Source organism: Lepisma saccharinum, chromosome 3 (assembly GCF_977018435.1).
Source record: "Lepisma saccharinum chromosome 3, izLepSacc3.1, whole genome shotgun sequence".
Classification (NCBI taxonomy): domain Eukaryota; kingdom Metazoa; phylum Arthropoda; class Insecta; order Zygentoma; family Lepismatidae; genus Lepisma; species Lepisma saccharinum.
In genome coordinates this window covers 81,583,346-81,600,927 of record NC_139231.1, presented here as the reverse complement: position 1 = coordinate 81,600,927, position 17,582 = coordinate 81,583,346, and the positions used below count along the sequence as shown (strand labels likewise).

The following is a 17,582-nucleotide window of genomic DNA, read 5'->3' as shown; positions in this document are numbered from 1 at the left end:
GGAGCTCTCTTGTAGTATGTACAGCCTGACGTTATGTGGCCATTGTTTAACTTTTGTTTTTCGTACTGCAAAGTAGTGTGTCAACATTAAGGGATTGAAACGTTTTTTATGATTTTCCGGTATTTATTTCCATTTGGAATGGTGTCCCAGCAGTAGTGGGACATGCGACAACTTGGTTTCTTTTCTTGTTCGTACCGCAATAAGAACCGTGTGCAACAGGAGATTTGCAGTTATTTTCCTATTTCCCGATTGTGGGAGGGTGTCCCAGCAGTAGTGGGACATGTGGACATACGTCGTCATTTTTTACTGCCTACATTCCGATCTCAACATTATGTAGAAAATAGTAGCAAATTTCCTATATTTTCCATCATGGGATTCCCCACTTTCTTTGAGAGTTCCCTTGCGCAATTTACACTGGGCCTCAATTTCTGCACCATTGTATTCGTCAGGCACGACTTTCTTTGTATTATTTTAATCCGACATTGATATATTTCTTCCTTCTTGAGTTATTGTACTTTACACATGGTGTGAGGCGATTTTCGCATGCCTGTCACTCGAAAACGGTGCCGATTTCGACATTTTTTCACATGGCATTTTTTCCTTGTTTTTACTTGGCGATTCACCTCCCAAGAGTTGTAAACGGAATTTTGCACCAAGCTGTATATATATAAAGAAAGTGAAGGGAGAAGAAAGAAGGGGAGCAGCATCAGAAAAAGAAAGGAAGGAAGAGGAAGAGTGTAAGAAAGAAAGGAGGAAAAGTTAAAAAGGAAAGGAAAACGATGTAAGAGAATGAGAAAGAAAGATACGATTTTGATTTAGGTCCACTTTATTTTCAAATAGGATCAAAGGGACTGGATCAACAGTTTAAAGTGTGATCCGAACCGCTGCACAATGTGCCTCCAGGGAAGGGATAGAACCCGAGCCGCTTGAATACAAGGCAACGGGGGTAACGTCATCGAGAGGCCCAAGAAAGATACGAATTAAAGATAAGAAAAGAAGAAAATTGAGAGAGAAAATGAGAGAAAAAGCGCATACGACAGAAGGAGACAGAGAATTAGAAGGAGATGAAGAGAGAACGAGAATAAGGGGACGAGATTTGTGACTGCATCTCCGAACTTTGTCTCGATCTAGTCAGTAACTTGTGTTTATACACGTTTGAAATTAGCCCTGACAACGAACTTTAAAAATCTTCACAGAAAACTGTATGCGTTCAATGAGCTTCTTCAACAAAGTAATGTTGACTTCCCTATTAATTTGCCTCGCCATAAAATGAAAGAAAATTCTACCAGAATGTTATTGGCACTAACCTCGTAACTAAAACAAAACACACGAAAAGCTACGCACTTCTTGTTTATGGATGCCTGTCCGCAAAATGGATCGTTGTTCCAAATTGAATGGGACAGATTATTTTCATGATACGCGGAACAGGTTCATCACCGATTGATGCACAGGTATTTGGAAAGTCCAATAGCGGTGTCTCCAGTGGTTCAATTTGGCACATCTCCCCTCCAATCTGCTGTTTGAAATGCCATACTGAATCAATGGGGAGAGGAGGGGTTGACAGAGAGGTGAAAAACAATACATGGTGACCAAAATTAATGCTGACCGCTTCAGTCAGCAATCGGAGTGAGTATGAAATTGGTAGAACACATGTGATTAATTGGTCTGGCATCTGATCAGTTTTTATGAGCTCTACCGAGTATGACTAGAGTTTGGTAGAAGCGTAACGCAATCTGATAAGTTACTACGACCCTTGCAGAATATCACTAGATTTTGATAGTAACGTAACGCAATCTGATCAGTTCTTTCAGTTCTTACGAGACTTGCAGAATATCAGCAGCTTTGGGTAGTTACGTAACGCAACCTCATCAGTTCTTATGAATCTTGCTGAGTTTTGCCAGTAATATTGATTATAATAAAAATAACACTAATAATATTAGTGTTGAAGGTGCCAATAGCCCTCGTCATTTTTGTGTAATGATTGAATAGGCTTAGCTAGAATATAATTTGAACGAAATGTTAATTTATTTTAAAACTGTTTTAACTCATAACAACATGTTTAAAACGATTGAAAGCTCTTTTAAGAATGATTTTAAGCAGTGGTGGCGATTGGGTTCCAAAACCGAAGGGGGGCAACGTGCCAAAACTGCGGGGGACAAAGACAGTATATTTCCATTTGTATATATGGTTTAGCATAGTGAAGGGCAAAAGTGGCGAAAAGTGGCGCCACTGGTTTTAGGGTATAATTAATCTCCGCCACAAAAAGTAAAAAATAATAATAATAATAAAAAAACATCCACGAGATAAAAATCGCGGATACGCCACAGTCCCTGAATGAAATTTCTATCGCAATCCTCCCTTCATTTGCAAGTCCATTTCTACTCCTGCACCTCGTAACGTTCTTCCATTTCTCTCAATTCGCAGAAGAGGAATTCTGTACATTACCCGAGAAATAAAAATGGGCCATTTTGCAATTTTATGAATGCATTGCGCCTTTTCTTTGAAGCGGCTAGATTTTTCTCTGTGAACAATCACATGATGCTAAACCTAATCCTTGGTTGACTCTTCTTCAAATGCGTCTGCATTTCTCACCCCCTCCCCCAAAAAGAAAATTATGTTTCAAGGGGGCAAGGAAAAAGAGCCACAGTACACGCTCGACAATGGTACACTAGGAATCTAATTCCTTGTTATGTACAGGGCGTCCACTAAATTTTTAACAATAATTTGGACGATCAGAATACCGGAATTAGCCATTAAATGTTGTATTCTTTCCATGCGGGTTTCGGCTTCAATTCAGTGAAATCCACTGTTTACAACTTTATTTTATTTTTTGTTGTCTTCAATTGGTCTACCCCTGCTTCGCTTTCAATGCTTTTGAAGTTTGTTAATCTCTCTTTCAATGCTGTGGAAGTTCACCTCCCCCCACCCCCCTATTCCTGCCGCATCTTACTTTCAGTGTTTTGGAGTTTCTCCTTAGCATTTTCATGGCCTTTCTAGCATATATTTCCACTTTAGGAATTTCTGTCTCCCAAGTTTCTGTGTTGATCCACTTTCTATTCCCCACTCCCAGTGATTTGTGATTCAGTGCTGTTAAAATTTGTAATGCTCATTTTCAATTACGGTGCTCTAAGAGTATCTACGATTTAAATTTTCAGTGTTGTCTTACTTACAGAACTGCCGAAGCTTCTGTTTCCTTCTTTCAATACACTTAAAGTTTACGTTCCCATCTCAAGGGCCTGTTAAGTTTCCACTTCCAAATTTCAGTCCTTTTGAAGTTTGCTTCCAACTTTAGCCTTTTTGAAGCTTGTGTTGTGAATTTTCAGTGCTCTTGAAGCTTCCGTTTCCAACTTCAGTCTCTTTTGGAATTTCCATTTCCAACTTCAGCCCACTTGTCAGCTTGTAATTTAATTTTCCAGTGCTTTCCAAGTTTCTGTTTCCAACTTCAACCTCTTTTCAGCTTATAATTCTATTTTTCAGTACTTTTAAAGTTTCTATATCCAACTTCAGCCACATTTCAACTCGTAATTTCATTTTTTCAGTGCTTGTGAAGCTTCTAATTCGAATTTCTGCCTCTTGACAGCTTGTAGCTTCATGTTTTTTTGTGCTTTTGAAACTTCTAATTCAAACTTCAGCCCTCTTTTCAGCTGTAATTCCATATTTCAGTGCTTTTGAAGATTGTAATTCCAAGTTCAGCCCCAGTTAGCTTGTAATTACATTTTCCAGTGCTTTTGGAATTTCTATTTTCTACTTTCGGTGCGTTTGAACCTCGAGATCTCCGTTTTTAGTGCATCAGAATCCTAGCATCAGCGACCAGTACCCTGTACCTCGGAGTTTGTTGAACGGAAGCAGAGTTGTCCTGAGGGCTGCCAGTTGTCTCCATTCTCCCCAACTGTATTCAAACCCGGGCTTTTGTACCCTCGCGGATATCAGCGACCTGCAAGCTCTCATCTGCCATTCAGAGCGCTCGCCCGGCCGTGTCTCGGGTTAATTCAACTCTCTTGCCGGGGTGAAAGAAATCCTATCAGGCACAACCACCTGTTATATAGATGGCGGATGCAGATAAACAGGACATGTTTGTTCGCTGACAGTTGCGACTGACACAATTTATTTATTTCGTTATTTTATGTGTATTGTTAACGTTATATTCAGCTCGTATAAACCATATTCATGTTATGGTGCGTGAAATACATCTAACCTGCATGAGTTAGTTATAAGAACTTCGCCTGTATCCTAGCGACGCGAAGTTTGTTGAATCATTATCCAGTCGGTAAGTGTCACGGAACCTGTTGTAACTTCAAGTGGAGCAAAATATTTTGTCTAAAAATCTTTGTTTTTCTTGCTCCAACGACAACGAGACGTGGGCGGCTGCACAGTACCAGAGTTGCTGAAGCCAAGGACGTATTTAGAGGACGAGACCAGAGAAATCCTAAACCGCCCCCCCCCCCCGAGATATTTGTCAGAACGCAAAAATACATTTGTACATATTATTTGTTGTATAATATAAATTTCAACAGCTTCGTCAGAATTTACACGAAAATGACGATTCGGCCGGGATGAATAAATTGTGTATTAACAATGTCTGGCGAAATCAATACGTAAGAGTAGTAAAAATATTAACAAAATATGCAATAATCAGAGACTTCACTCTTCATCAGCTGGAAGTAACGTTTTTTTTCTATTCTATACGTTTTGCATTTTTCTATCTATCATGGCATTAATTTACTTAGTAGAACAGCTAATTTTATATATAAAAAATGTGGTTTTAACTGGAAACCAGTATACAATGAATGTATGTTATTATGTAGTTTTGCCTATCGTGTAATAATAATAAACAGACCTATTCCGAGTCATAATACTTATTATTAATAATAATAATAGATTTATTAATGTTGTTTCCTAATATTCAGTGCCGGATCTATAAACCGAAAAACCTCGCAGTGCGCGGGAGTGGGGATGAGCAAGTAAGCCTTTCGTGGCTCTTTCCATGCCATTTACATACATACTATTCATATACCTAGGTACTTGTGTGAAAAACAATAAACGTATTAATGTGTTCAGGACTGCAGAGCAAAAAAGAAAAGGCCACATACATACGGTAAAGTAAAATAATTTCTTAAATTAAGTTGGCTGAGATGCAGCAGTTTCCGGTTAATAATTTACGTTTAATGCTCCATACTACAAACTAATCATTAGTTTCTTCGAAACAGCGAGAATTTCTTCTCCAGCTCTGTGATTTAGGACTACTAGTTGAGATTTTACTATACGTACAGAGTTCAGAGGTGGAACGGGTCTTACTGGAAGAAAGACGAAAAATCTGTAGATAGAACGAAATTTTTCCGTGGCGGAACTGTTAGCACATCGCGCTACGACGCCAGGGGTCCCGGGATCGAATCCCGACCTGGGCATGGATGTTTGGGAGTGTCCATTCATCAATTCCATCACGTCATCCCCATTTTCGCTAGTTAGCCAAAAGTGGCAAAAAAGCGAAGTAAAATAAAGCAAATCAATCAATCAAAGAACGAAATTACTATTTACTTTGGGGGCCACCAAATAGGATTTGTATACCCAGCCCAACGTATGACAAACTGTTAGCAAAAGCAGATCAATTACAGAAATATAATGAAACTGATATTGGTCCATCATTTCCAGCTGATCTTTTTATCTTCAAACAACTATAAAAAGTGACATAAAACGTTTCATCAGTACATGATTTTTCAAAAGTTCTGAATGAAAACTATTCGTATAATACTACCTACCTAGCTGTACAGAGGATGCATGTATATATACATATAGTGTGTGTACACACACTCTCTCTTTCTCTGAAGAAACTGGATAACAGCAAAAACTTTGACATTTGCTTTCACAAGGAAGTGTATTTTATATATAGGGGTCCTTTAGTAATATTTTGCGGGATGGCCCAAAATGTGTAGATCCGGCACTGCTAGTACTAGTATTATTATATAAGAGGCACTTTGGAAGCTGGAATGGACCTCTCCCGAAATATTTTTCTAGTTACATACCTGTTTGGTGCTGCTAAAATCAACAAGTTACTGATATAATTTCAATAACGTGATATTAACGCAGTTACTGAAAAACTAACGCGTTACTTCCGTTACGTTGCTTCTTTAGTCAGTATGCATGTTTCAATCAAGTATACACAGTAAACATGCATGTTTTTCCTCCCCTTGTTTTTCAAAATAAAATTCCACTCAGCTTCGTGCTGATACTGCGTTACGAATGACGATTGTGCATGCAATGAATTCCCAGCGTGTGTTTACTTTATTTACTTCATGATTGTTTCGGAAGACGGATTCGTGGCGTATGTACGAGTGGAGGCGTGGAAGTTTAAACAGTCGACGATGTTATTTTTTATAAAAAGAACCGTCCCTTTATTCGTTGTAGCTCTCTTCACGGCATCAGCTATGCTCCATATAATTCAGTACAGTGTTGATTATTTATGTAGCGTAAACTTATTTACTATGTGTATAAATATCTGGCAAAATATGTACCTCGCTCAGAATGAAGAAATCTTCCGCTACAATTATGTGTGTATGTAAAACCTGCACGATACAGTCGGTCATTCCAGCTTTGTTGTAAAAGCAGTTAGTTACACCAAGGTAGAACTACCCGCTGCAGATTGCAACATAGCATGGAAGGACGTGGGGAATGTGGAGGTAGGCCCCAAACAGTAACTGTGTTCAAGATTTGTGCTATCTCAGTATACTGCAGGGTGCAGTGTTCGAACTTTTAAAAAATGTACTGAGAGGTAAGGGCTTTTCCTAGTTCATGTTTTGAGGTTAAAAATTGAAATCAGGAATCACAAAATAATAATAATAACTCCTGATAATAACCCATCGTCTCATTGAAACGAACAACTTTACACACTTTTTCTAATCGATTTTTCTTCTGTATTGTAGTCTTTGGGCTATAGTCATCCTAGCCTAGAATATACGCTCCTGGTCGCAACGCATTCACTATCTCGGCTATTTGAAGTGGTGATGTAATCCAAATCACCGATCGCCTTTAACCCCTCCCCTCCCAGTTGTCCAAGGTTGACCAGTCATTAGAGGCTGGGCGAACCCCAGAGCTGCTCAATGCAGGGGCATTGCTGGTAAAATTCCCACTCCGGAAATCGAACCTGGGTCTCCTGCATAGCAGCCAGGGACCTTACCGACTTTCTTTTAAACCCCTAAGAGGTTGTCGCCTCATGTCATTCTCTTTCTCTGTTTGCTCATATCAGCCTTCACTCAATATTCTTAATTTCTCTCATTTTAGGACGACACAAACATCCGTGTCTTAATTCGAACACGGTCTCCCTGGTGATGTAGCGCCCTGCGCTGACCACTCCTCCACGACGGTCGACTCCCGACTTGACCACCGCGGCTCTAGAGATGCCAAGACAATGATTATAATTAAGTATAATATCTACGCTGTTATGGCAATATTTGCAGTAGGACAAAATCTTCATTCTCAGTTTTAAACATTTGTAACAATTGTGGGAGCTGGGAGCCAGCCTCGTAATTTGGATCCACGTAAGGCAAAACTGTAGATCCAGTCCCAACTCTCATATTTGCGTTTTAAAAACATTAAAATATGTAATTATTATCTTGTTGGTGAACTTGAGTCTAAAGGATTTGGCAAGAATGGACGAACATGTGCTACTTTATTGGATGGGGGTGCGTCATGGGCTTGGGATGGTGGGAGAGGGCTCTGTGCTTAATTGCTGGGTGTTAAGTTTTGAAATGTAGGTAAGGCATCTGGTTGGTACACGTCCAATTTTTACAGGATTGCCCGCAATTTCGCCCACATACAATACAAAATGTAGAAATACCATTATGATGAAATTCTTGAAGGAACAATCACAAAGAACGCTCATGCCCAGGCCGGGAATCGAACCCGGGACATATAGAGTCTAAGGGCGTGATGCTAACCACTCCGCCACGGAGATTGGTTAGTTATTATAGTTTTGTCACAACTGCTTTATACAGGTTGATTCAAAAGTCTCTTGACATTTTCCTTATATTGCTAATGAATGGTGTTCAGGATGGGATAAAAATCAGTGACGTGGGATGACGTTTTCTGTTGGGGAAGGAGATCCCAAAAAAATTAAGAAAACCAAGAATTCAGTGCTTCTACATGGTACGTTATACTGAAAAAATGAGCACTCTACCTGATACTGTTTCCTTAACGTCTCTAAGGTGAAAGATGGATGTCCTGACGCAGTTGTTCATTTTTTTCAAATTTCAGTTGGTCTGTTGTCAAACGCATTTAATGCAATTGACGATCGCGGATGATTGAAATAATTTTCAAGATTTTCACACATTGCAATATTCACAAATCCATTTTGGCACTAAGTAGTTCTTTCCGTAGTAAATTGTAAACAATGCCAATACTAAAGTTTGGGAAGCAAAGAAATAGAAATTCACCCGCTCGAAAACCAGTAACTTTTCACCTCGCAAAGCGCTTGAAAAAAATGTGACCGCGGATGGAAGATCACATCAGCTATGTTGGAGCATGTGTTCCGGTCTCTGCACGAGAGCTGGGTGCTAGGCGTAGACTTACAGGGCCACTGCATTGAAATGTATCGAGTTTGTCTTCTATTTTACAGTACTTTTCAACACTACTGTCAATTTTGTCAATAAAATGTATTTTGATTAAAATGTCAAGAGACGTTTGAATCATCCTGTATACATAAAGTGGCGACCATTAGGGTGGCATAGGGGGTAGATGCACCCATTTTTTGCCACTTCTTGCCCCAACATTATACCTGTTAATGCTACGCTTTGTCTACAAGAGAAAGTAAACTGTTCTTGCCACCCAGTTTTGTCGCCGCTACTATAAATATGTGTATGTGTATATAATATTATTATCCAAAACAGTGTTTGTAAATTATTTGAAGACTAAAATTGGTGAACGCTGTAAGTGCCACAATAATTCAAACACCGTTTTCCACGTTAAACTGTGAAATGTGCCATGCTTTATAATGTGGTAAACGTGAAATGTGGCTGGTAGCCCTTAAGTATTTCTAAGGGCGTGTAAAGAGGTCACTAGTGTGAACGTTCTTACGGGCTGACGTGCGGAACGATGCGATTTTCCAACACTTTCGCTTTTGGCACTTACAACGTTTACCACTTTTAGTCCTCATTTCATGCCTCTCAATTGATGTTACTTGATGTTTTTTAATCCTAGATTTTGGGAATTTAATTGGCATATGTCTTTTTCCAGCTTCCACCGCCCCCTCAACCGCCCAAACCGCCAGATGAAAAGTCGTCGCCGAAGCCTCTGGCCCCAATGAACCCTGCACTGCCATCTGTACCTTACTACAGTAAGTACCAAGAATCTTCAAATACAGCGACATTGTTTTCACCAACGTGCAAGTGACGATGCTCTATGTCATGGGTGTTTCTGAGTGTCCATTCATCAATTTTTCATCATATTATCACTCATCCCCACCAAAAGTGACAGAAAAGGGAAGTAAAATAAGCCAAATCAATAAACAATTAAACTGCGTTTGGCCTAAGCTGTTGCTCTTCCTGCGCTTGTCTAATGTTGTATTAACCTTTTAGCAGAAATAACGTGACGTTGTCATTATCTACTGTCACCCCCCTACGTTGAATGGAAGTCAGGCCAGAAATAAGAGTCACGGTAATTCACAAATGCGCATGCAGCACACTGCCTACTACCATTAAAACTTGGCAAAACTATATTTTTTAATAAGACATAAAAAAAAGTTATTATTAAACTATGAAGTGGCAACAAATGTGCGTAATCGCTTCTTCCCTGGTTTCTCGCTGTTCGGCAGACGACATTTTCATCGTATCCGATTGGCACGAGAACTGCCCAGCGCGAGAAAGAGGACAGGTTGGACCAAACACGGTTTAATTAAGGAGGGAAGGGAACTGGTCACTCGACGTCATTTCTGGAAATTGACATTCTTCGTTCAATTGCAGAAGAAAGGGAAGAGCACATATGCATGACGGTCATTAGCATATTCCATTAGAATAACTGAAGGAGAAAAAATAACTCAATAAGTAGCACATTGTAAAACACAGAAATCCAGTCAGAATGTGAAGATTTAACGGTACCATGAGAGAGTTTTACAACTTATAAAATTGAGATTTTTATGAAGTCCGCAGCATAAATTCGTGACTAAAATTTTCCCAAAGTTGTAAAGATTTTTCTTGGAGTGGTTTAAAATTATGAAAATAATATGTAAACGACTATATATGTATGTATATATATATATATATATATATATATATATATATATATATATATATATATTGTGTTAATATTCTGAAAAAAGAAAGAAATCGTTTGTGCCATATATTCGCTCATATGTTGCATTGAGTAGCCTAATAAAAGTATTCCCAAATTTTAATAATAATGATTATAATAATAGTTACTATCATCCGTTAACGGCTGGCTCGCTGAGAGCCTCCCCGATGGCGTAGTGGTAACGCTGTAGCCTCTCAATCAAAGGGTTTCGGGTTCGATCCCCGAAGGCACGTGGTTCGGATCCCACTTCAAACCGTAGTTTCAGTCACCATTAGCCTATTTTAGCCTAAAGTGAACTTAAATAACAAGTTGTTAAAATAACCTGTTTCTCTTTTTCAATTACAGCTCCCATACCTGGAGAAGTTCCATCAGCATACTCGGCTATGAACGGGTACCTCACTGCAGGCACCTTTCCCCACAACGGCTACGCTCGTCAGGCACCCAACGGGACCAACAACACAGTCATAGTGCGAGACCGCACCCTGGGGGGCGGCGTGGGGGACTTTGCCACCGGCATGGTGATGGGCGCGGCCATCAGCAACTTCGGCCACGGATGGGGTTGGGGGTCCGGCTTCGGCTGGGGAGGGGGTTGGGGTTGGGGCGGGGGTGGCTTCCACGACACGGACATCCACATCAACAATCATTACGACATCAACAACACGGTCCTCAACAATGATGTCGTCGACGTGCCCAGCAACGATGACTACGGAGGACTCGGGTTCGACGACGGTGGAGACTACGGGATGGACTGCAGCGCCGATTTCGGGTTCTAAATACGAACGTCCATTGGTTCGAGTTCGCCACCAATCACCATCCATCTCTTACGAGTTTTTGTGTCAAAGATAAGAACAGAAATCGATGAACAATAATAATTAAATTGAATTATATATACATATACATATATCTATATACTGTGATTGATGATGTATTTTTATATTCCCACGTACACCAGTGCACCAAGGAAGAATTTGTAGGTATTTGTACAGAGCAATAACTAAACCGTGAAACCCAACCAATCAGGAAAAAAATCTGCAAAATTTTAAGTTCCAATTTTGGATGCATTTTGAAGAAAACCAGTATATATATGTATATAAACTACCTGAAAAAAATAAGAGAGATGGCTTACCGGACAGAAATCCTTTGTGTTGTATATTCATATTTTGTATAGAAGAAATTTATCATAGTGGAGAAATGGATGATGTGAAAAGAACCACAAAGCTATGTACTATGTCCGTGTTTCTCTTAGCATAAAAAAACAAGATTTCGTGTAAAGTTTTGTAACTCCGTAACCCCATCAATGTGAACTTAGCCAGATTTGAACCTAGGCTCTTTTTTTTAAGTACTAGAAGATGTCATCATGACAAAAGCGCTCACAAAGTACCATAAATACAATATTTTATAATAGATACCAGAGTGAAAGGGAATAAACATGACGCATGTTTTGTACACGTCTGCTTAGGATGATTGCGTGCGGTGTGTTTTCCACTAGCTCTACGCGAGTGATATTTTTATCAACAATTATAGAAGCAACAACAATTGAAGACACAAGGACAACTCAGGAAGAATTGTAACAACGCTGCTTGGAGAATTGCAAATGGACAGACAAAAGAATGACGGATTTTTTCCGACCTCTTCTGCTTTGTTCATGGCCAAGCGACCGCGCTGAAACAAAAATCAGATAAATTATCTACATCCCGGAGCACAAATTATAAATTATTTTCAATCGTTGGCATAGTAGAATAGTCATAGATGAAAATATAATCAAGCTAAGTGTGATAGTGTGGCTGTAGTGGTGTTTCATCTATGTTTCGCGCGTGTGTGTGTACGTGTGGTAGATGGACTAATAAAGTACTTACATCAGTGTCACGGACTGAATAGAAAATACTTATATTTTAAACAAGTATCCACAAAGAACTGTGGACATAAACGATTTTCAAAGAAAGGGACTAGTGTAGTCTAACGGACATCATCCACCAAATGGTTAAAAAAAGTCATGGTTGTCAACCAACGGGGCATTGGATGAAAGGGATGTCGTCTAAAATGATCTTGGGCTCATCACAACTTTAAGATGTGCTGAGTTGGCTGCAGGTCTTCTCCAGAAGTTTTGGCGGATGAAGATACAAAACCACATTATCCAAGGTAAGTATTAATTATTTCGTTTCTTTTTTCACAACAGATCAGTGACTAAGCTCGTCTCCAGTTCTAGGGCCGTGAGCGAATTCGCAGTTGCCACAGTCCAAAGTATCGTTCCACCCAGGGTAGGAAATCCTGGGGCGGACAGGGGGATTTCTCCCCCACCAACAATCTTGGCTTCAAAAATCCCCTCCCCACCAAAAATTTCCGAGGGAGAGTGTTTGTTATAAAAAAGGACGAGCAATTATGTTTTACTTCAAATATACTTTACTAAGGATAGTATATAAAACACACACAATATAATGCATACTTTCTCTCTCTCATTCAAGAGACCATATATAGACCTTGCACCAATAACAAATGTTATATTGATATAATATTTTCATAATAAAGGTAAAATAAAAATGCAAGACATATATAACTATGAAATCTATTTGATTTTTACTAATAGAAACAAAAACTAAACAAAAACTTAAAACATAATAAAAATATTTCAACTATTTTGTAATTTATTGACATCCTGAACCAGTCAGTAAAGGAATTAGTTTGCTACTTTTTAAATATCTGATATATGTATATGTATACACTTAATAATAATAATGTATTTCAAATATTAATTTACTTGTATATTTATTATTATAAATATGTATTATATGTATAAATATGTATAAATATGTATATATTTGTGTGTGTGTGTGTGTGTTGATTAAGATCTATCTCCCTCCCCCCCCACTACCAATCTTCAATGGTTTTGCACCCTGATTCCACCCTTGAAATCCCGTCCCATTACAAATATAATACGCAGCTTCCACCGTCCGAAGCACACGCTTATACGAGTATCCCGATCCGCAACAATAATGAGAGGAAGGTCCGACAACTGCACGCTTCGGCTCGCTATAGGCGATCGTAAACTCATTGCTATAGTTAAATTTTCTATTGACAACATTGCCTTTAGAATTGTAAAAGAAGGAATCTTGTGCTACTTTTATCAATTTGAGCAGTAACAAGCAGGAGTAGACAAAACTAAAAATAATTCAGGCACCAGATCTTTGTGGAGGGGGCAAATACGGACTCAGAAAGCCATGAATCCAACTAAGATAAGCTATGAAATATGATCTTAAAACATTTAATTTATTAATTAATATAAGATTGCTTTTAAAATAATTAATTCTTGCATCGAAATGGCCTTCCTGAAGAAGGCTCTACTGGTAACAGCATCAATACTAACTATACATTCTAATAAATGGCCGACTCTAACATATCGCTGCAGATTCAAAATTCGGCTAGTAACAGTGCAAATATTTATAATGCCATATTTATTGTTCTAATTTAATTAAACACGTGATACAGAAAACACACAAACATTAAAATAGCCTACACATACTCATACTATACACGTTATAAAAAATAAAACGTAATGGCAATTTTTGTAAGCGAACTCTAAATATATATAGATAGATAGATATTTTAAAAAATGGAACTCTGTTTAAAAATTCAGACGCCAGGTTGTAATGAGGCGAATCATTACTTGATCCTTTTTTATTTTATATGTTTAATTAATCTAATTGGATCGGTCGTGTTTTAGTGTCATGTGTTTGGTAATGTTGTGGATGTCTATGTATTAATTCATGTACGTGCGTATTCTTGGCCGTTGGGTAGCTAGCTGTGTCTCTGGACAGCCGACCAGCGGATCATTCCAGTAACGGTTAAGTGATTAGCGGGGCCTATATAAAGGAAGGGAAGGGAGCAGTCGGCCTCAGATGTTTGGCGGAGTACGGCGAGGTTAAGAGGTATCTTCTTCTCTAAGGGGAGCGGCTGGGCGAGCTTTCTTTCCTTACTATGTGAACAGACGGGGATATTAACTTTCTTTGTTTTAATATACACACTTGCACTTTTCACATTTAATTCAATAGTACATCTCATGTGGGAAACCGGGTACACATGTTCACATACCTTCAGCCACCTATTTTGGTACTGAAGGTTATATATATATACTCGTGAAGTTAGTGGCTACACGGGTCTACACACACACTCTTTTCGGGAAGGTGGGACAGGGCACACTGAAATAGGGATTTTGCGAATAACGGCCAAGAATTAACTTATGTAAATATAATATGAATAAAGGAAATGGGCGTTAAGTTATAATTTGAAGAAGTACCTGTCTATTGCCTAAACTAGCACCCACAGAACTTCAGGTGCTGCAAGTTTTGAACCTAGGGACAAGCATTCAAAAATGCATGGTTGTGTATGTTGCTGATAATCGCTTAAAAAAAAATATATATATAGGTAAACATTTTCATGCGCCATGGCGACCGGGAGTCCTTTATATTTCTACCGGGTAATAAGTGTAGAGCATTGTCGTCTTTAGTTTGAATCTATGTTCGAACTGACATCTGGTGGTATGTACAATGGGATAGGAAGTTTAAATTCTCCACTGAGTAAGAATTCACACGGCAAAGAGGCAGAAAAAATTGAATACGTCAAAAGATTGTACTGGATACCCAGAAAAAGGGTCATATTACCAGGAATCAGGGCAGCCGGAGCTTCGATTACTTCAGCCACTCTATCTTGTTGAGAAGTCCCTGCGGTACAGAGAATGGCCAAACCAGCCGCTTTAACGATTCTCCCGTCACAAGAGATGTGGCCGCGTGGCAGAACTTCTGCGGCTTTAATTTCCCAGCGCCATTCATCCGATATCGAATAATCCCGGACTCGTTAAGCTGCAGATAATATGTGTCCAAGCTTCTAATAGATACGTGCGTGGCTTTCCGGGAAAACATAAGGATGTAATGAACGCTCTCGGGGCTGAATGCGAATCTCATACGCTGCATGTAAAGCATTCTGGTTAAGAGAGAGATGAGTCAATGGATGAAACCTGATGGTTTCAGAGCAGGAATTTTTGTGTCCCGGTTATCTTTTCTATCTCTCTTTTGTTGCTTCACATGTTCATGTGAATAACAAGAACGAGCGAAGTTGAGGATGAAGTCGGCATTTGAATGGACCATTCCAGTAAGCATAGGGTCCATGTCGTGGAGGAACTGGAGGTGTTGCATGATTCAGGGTTGAGGGCTGAGGTACCTGCAGGCGAATTTTGATTTTGTTCTGTTTTGTTTTTTGTCTGAATTTGCAATTTACTTTCAAAGTGACGCGGTTACTATTTCCGAGTGATTGTATCCGTAATGAGTAACTGTAGCTCAGTTACTTTGTTAAGTAACGGCTAACGAAGTTACTTCCCTCTACATTTTAACAATAATGAAGGAAAGTGTGTTCCTAAAGAAATAGAAGTAAAATTTTAATCTCCATAACTAACTAACTAACTCTCTAGCCTTCTTAAACCCGAAGGTTCATGGCTGCAGCAACACAGGCCTTCCATCTGCCCCTATCTTGAGCAAGATCTATATACTCTTTTCCATCTCTACCGATTTCCTTTAGGTCCATCTCAACGTTGTCCCTCCATCTTCGTCTTGGCCTTCCTATAGATCTCTTACCATCAGGTTTCTCATCTTTCCCAGGTTTAATCTCCATAGCTATATGATTTTTTTATGACCATAGGTTTTTCGTCACGTAATTTTTCAAACATGAGGGTTCATTTAAAATTTTCTAATATGTGTGTGTCCATAGTTACACATAAAATGTTTGTTATAAAAAAGAATGAACATTAGTGTTAATTTCAGTTGGCCATGAGTAAAGAAAAGAACAATCAGATTGAAATTTATGCATTTAAGACGTTTCACCAGTTATAGATAATCTAGATGTGTAAACGTAAGTTTTAAGTAACGATACGTACATACACACAGACACAAACAAATATACATTCCTTCTCGATGGCGCAGTGTTAACGTCCTCGCCTTGTAATTAGGAGTTCCAGTGTTCAATCCCCGTTGGAGGCACATAATGATCTGGATTAAACTTTTAACTGCATGTCCATTCCAGATTAGCCTATGTGTGTGCAAAGTGGACTTTGTCTTTGACACAAATATATAGGGTGTCGCCGCAAAACACCGACTAACAGCGCGTAAAACAACAAGAAAAACTTATAACTTATCTTCGTAACGTTATGCTCGTTGAGGCCTTGTTTCGACGCTACGAGCCTTCAAAGAACGGCAGTTTCGACCTTGTACATATGCAGCCACGTAATAGCGCAGGCTCGCGGTTGAAGGTGTGGAGTGGTGCGTGTGTGTGTGTGTGAAGAAGGGGAGAGGAGAGAGGGGTTAAGGAGAGAAACAGAGGAAAGTGTGCGAGTATGAGGATCCTTGAAACTTCGTTGAACCGGAGTGTGGGGCTGGTGGGATAGAGGGGAGGGGCGATACGAAGTTAAAAGCTGTCCCGGCGCTAACCGTAGTGCGGTCGGCGATGTCAATGGCGGACGGAACCTGCGGCGCTTCGCCTAAAAGCCTTTTACTTCGCAGCTCGGAAACCATTTCCTGATCTGGGGCAGATCCGTGTCTTCCCTTTGCAGGGTTTCCACCCTCGAGAGGAGACGCCTCGATCGCCGAATACTGCGTTTCCTTCTACCTATCGCACGGCCTGCAGATCAGATGTTCCTGCAACGGAATTCCAGTGCCGACGCCAGGAAGAAAAAAATAGTTTGTAGGCATAGGGGAGCGGGAATATTTTCTGGGGGCAGGGAGGGAGCGGTTACATTAAAAGAGTATTTATTTATCTAGTTTTTTTTTTTTGCTGAGAGGGTTGGGCTGGGTATTATTAGAATAATTAAATCAAGATGACTTAGGTGGGCAGGCCATGTGGCACAAGTGGGAGAGGAAAGAAGAATTTACATGATTCTTGGTGGAAAACCTGATAGTAAGAGTCCTGTAGGAAGACGAAGATGAAGGGATAACGCTGAGATGGACCTAAAGGAAATCGCTAAGGATGGAAAAGATTTAATTGATCTTGCCCAGGATAGGGACAGATGGAAGGCTTGTGTTGCTGCTATCATAAACCAGCGTGTTTTTCGACGACATTTGAAGGAATGGAAAGGTTCCGACATGCCAAATATTGAACTGGGTTACACAATTCAATATTACTGCAACAACTGTCAGCAAGAGGCCTCCTGTTCTCCATTCCTGCCGATGTCAAAATGTCGTCGAAAAACACGATGCGTTACAGTAGAGGAGTCATTGTTTCTAAAGAACGTTCCACAGCAAACGCTCGATGCTTTTCCGACCAAC

At 39.6% G+C, this 17,582-nt stretch overlaps 1 protein-coding gene across 1 annotated transcript in view; it reads left to right on the top strand.

Moving 5' to 3' along the window:
- LOC145985584 (uncharacterized) overlaps positions 1 to 10,883 on the top strand; it is a gene marked incomplete at its 3' end in the record, with an annotated part of 265,494 nt that extends 254,611 nt beyond the window's left edge. Inside the window, exons 5-6 of the mRNA XM_083119654.1 lie at positions 9,226 to 9,325; positions 10,624 to 10,883. Coding sequence (XP_082975780.1) covers positions 9,226 to 9,325; positions 10,624 to 10,883 — 360 coding nt within the window. The remainder of the gene's footprint in view (positions 1 to 9,225; positions 9,326 to 10,623) is intronic.
- Positions 10,884 to 17,582: the final 6,699 nt, after the last annotated feature.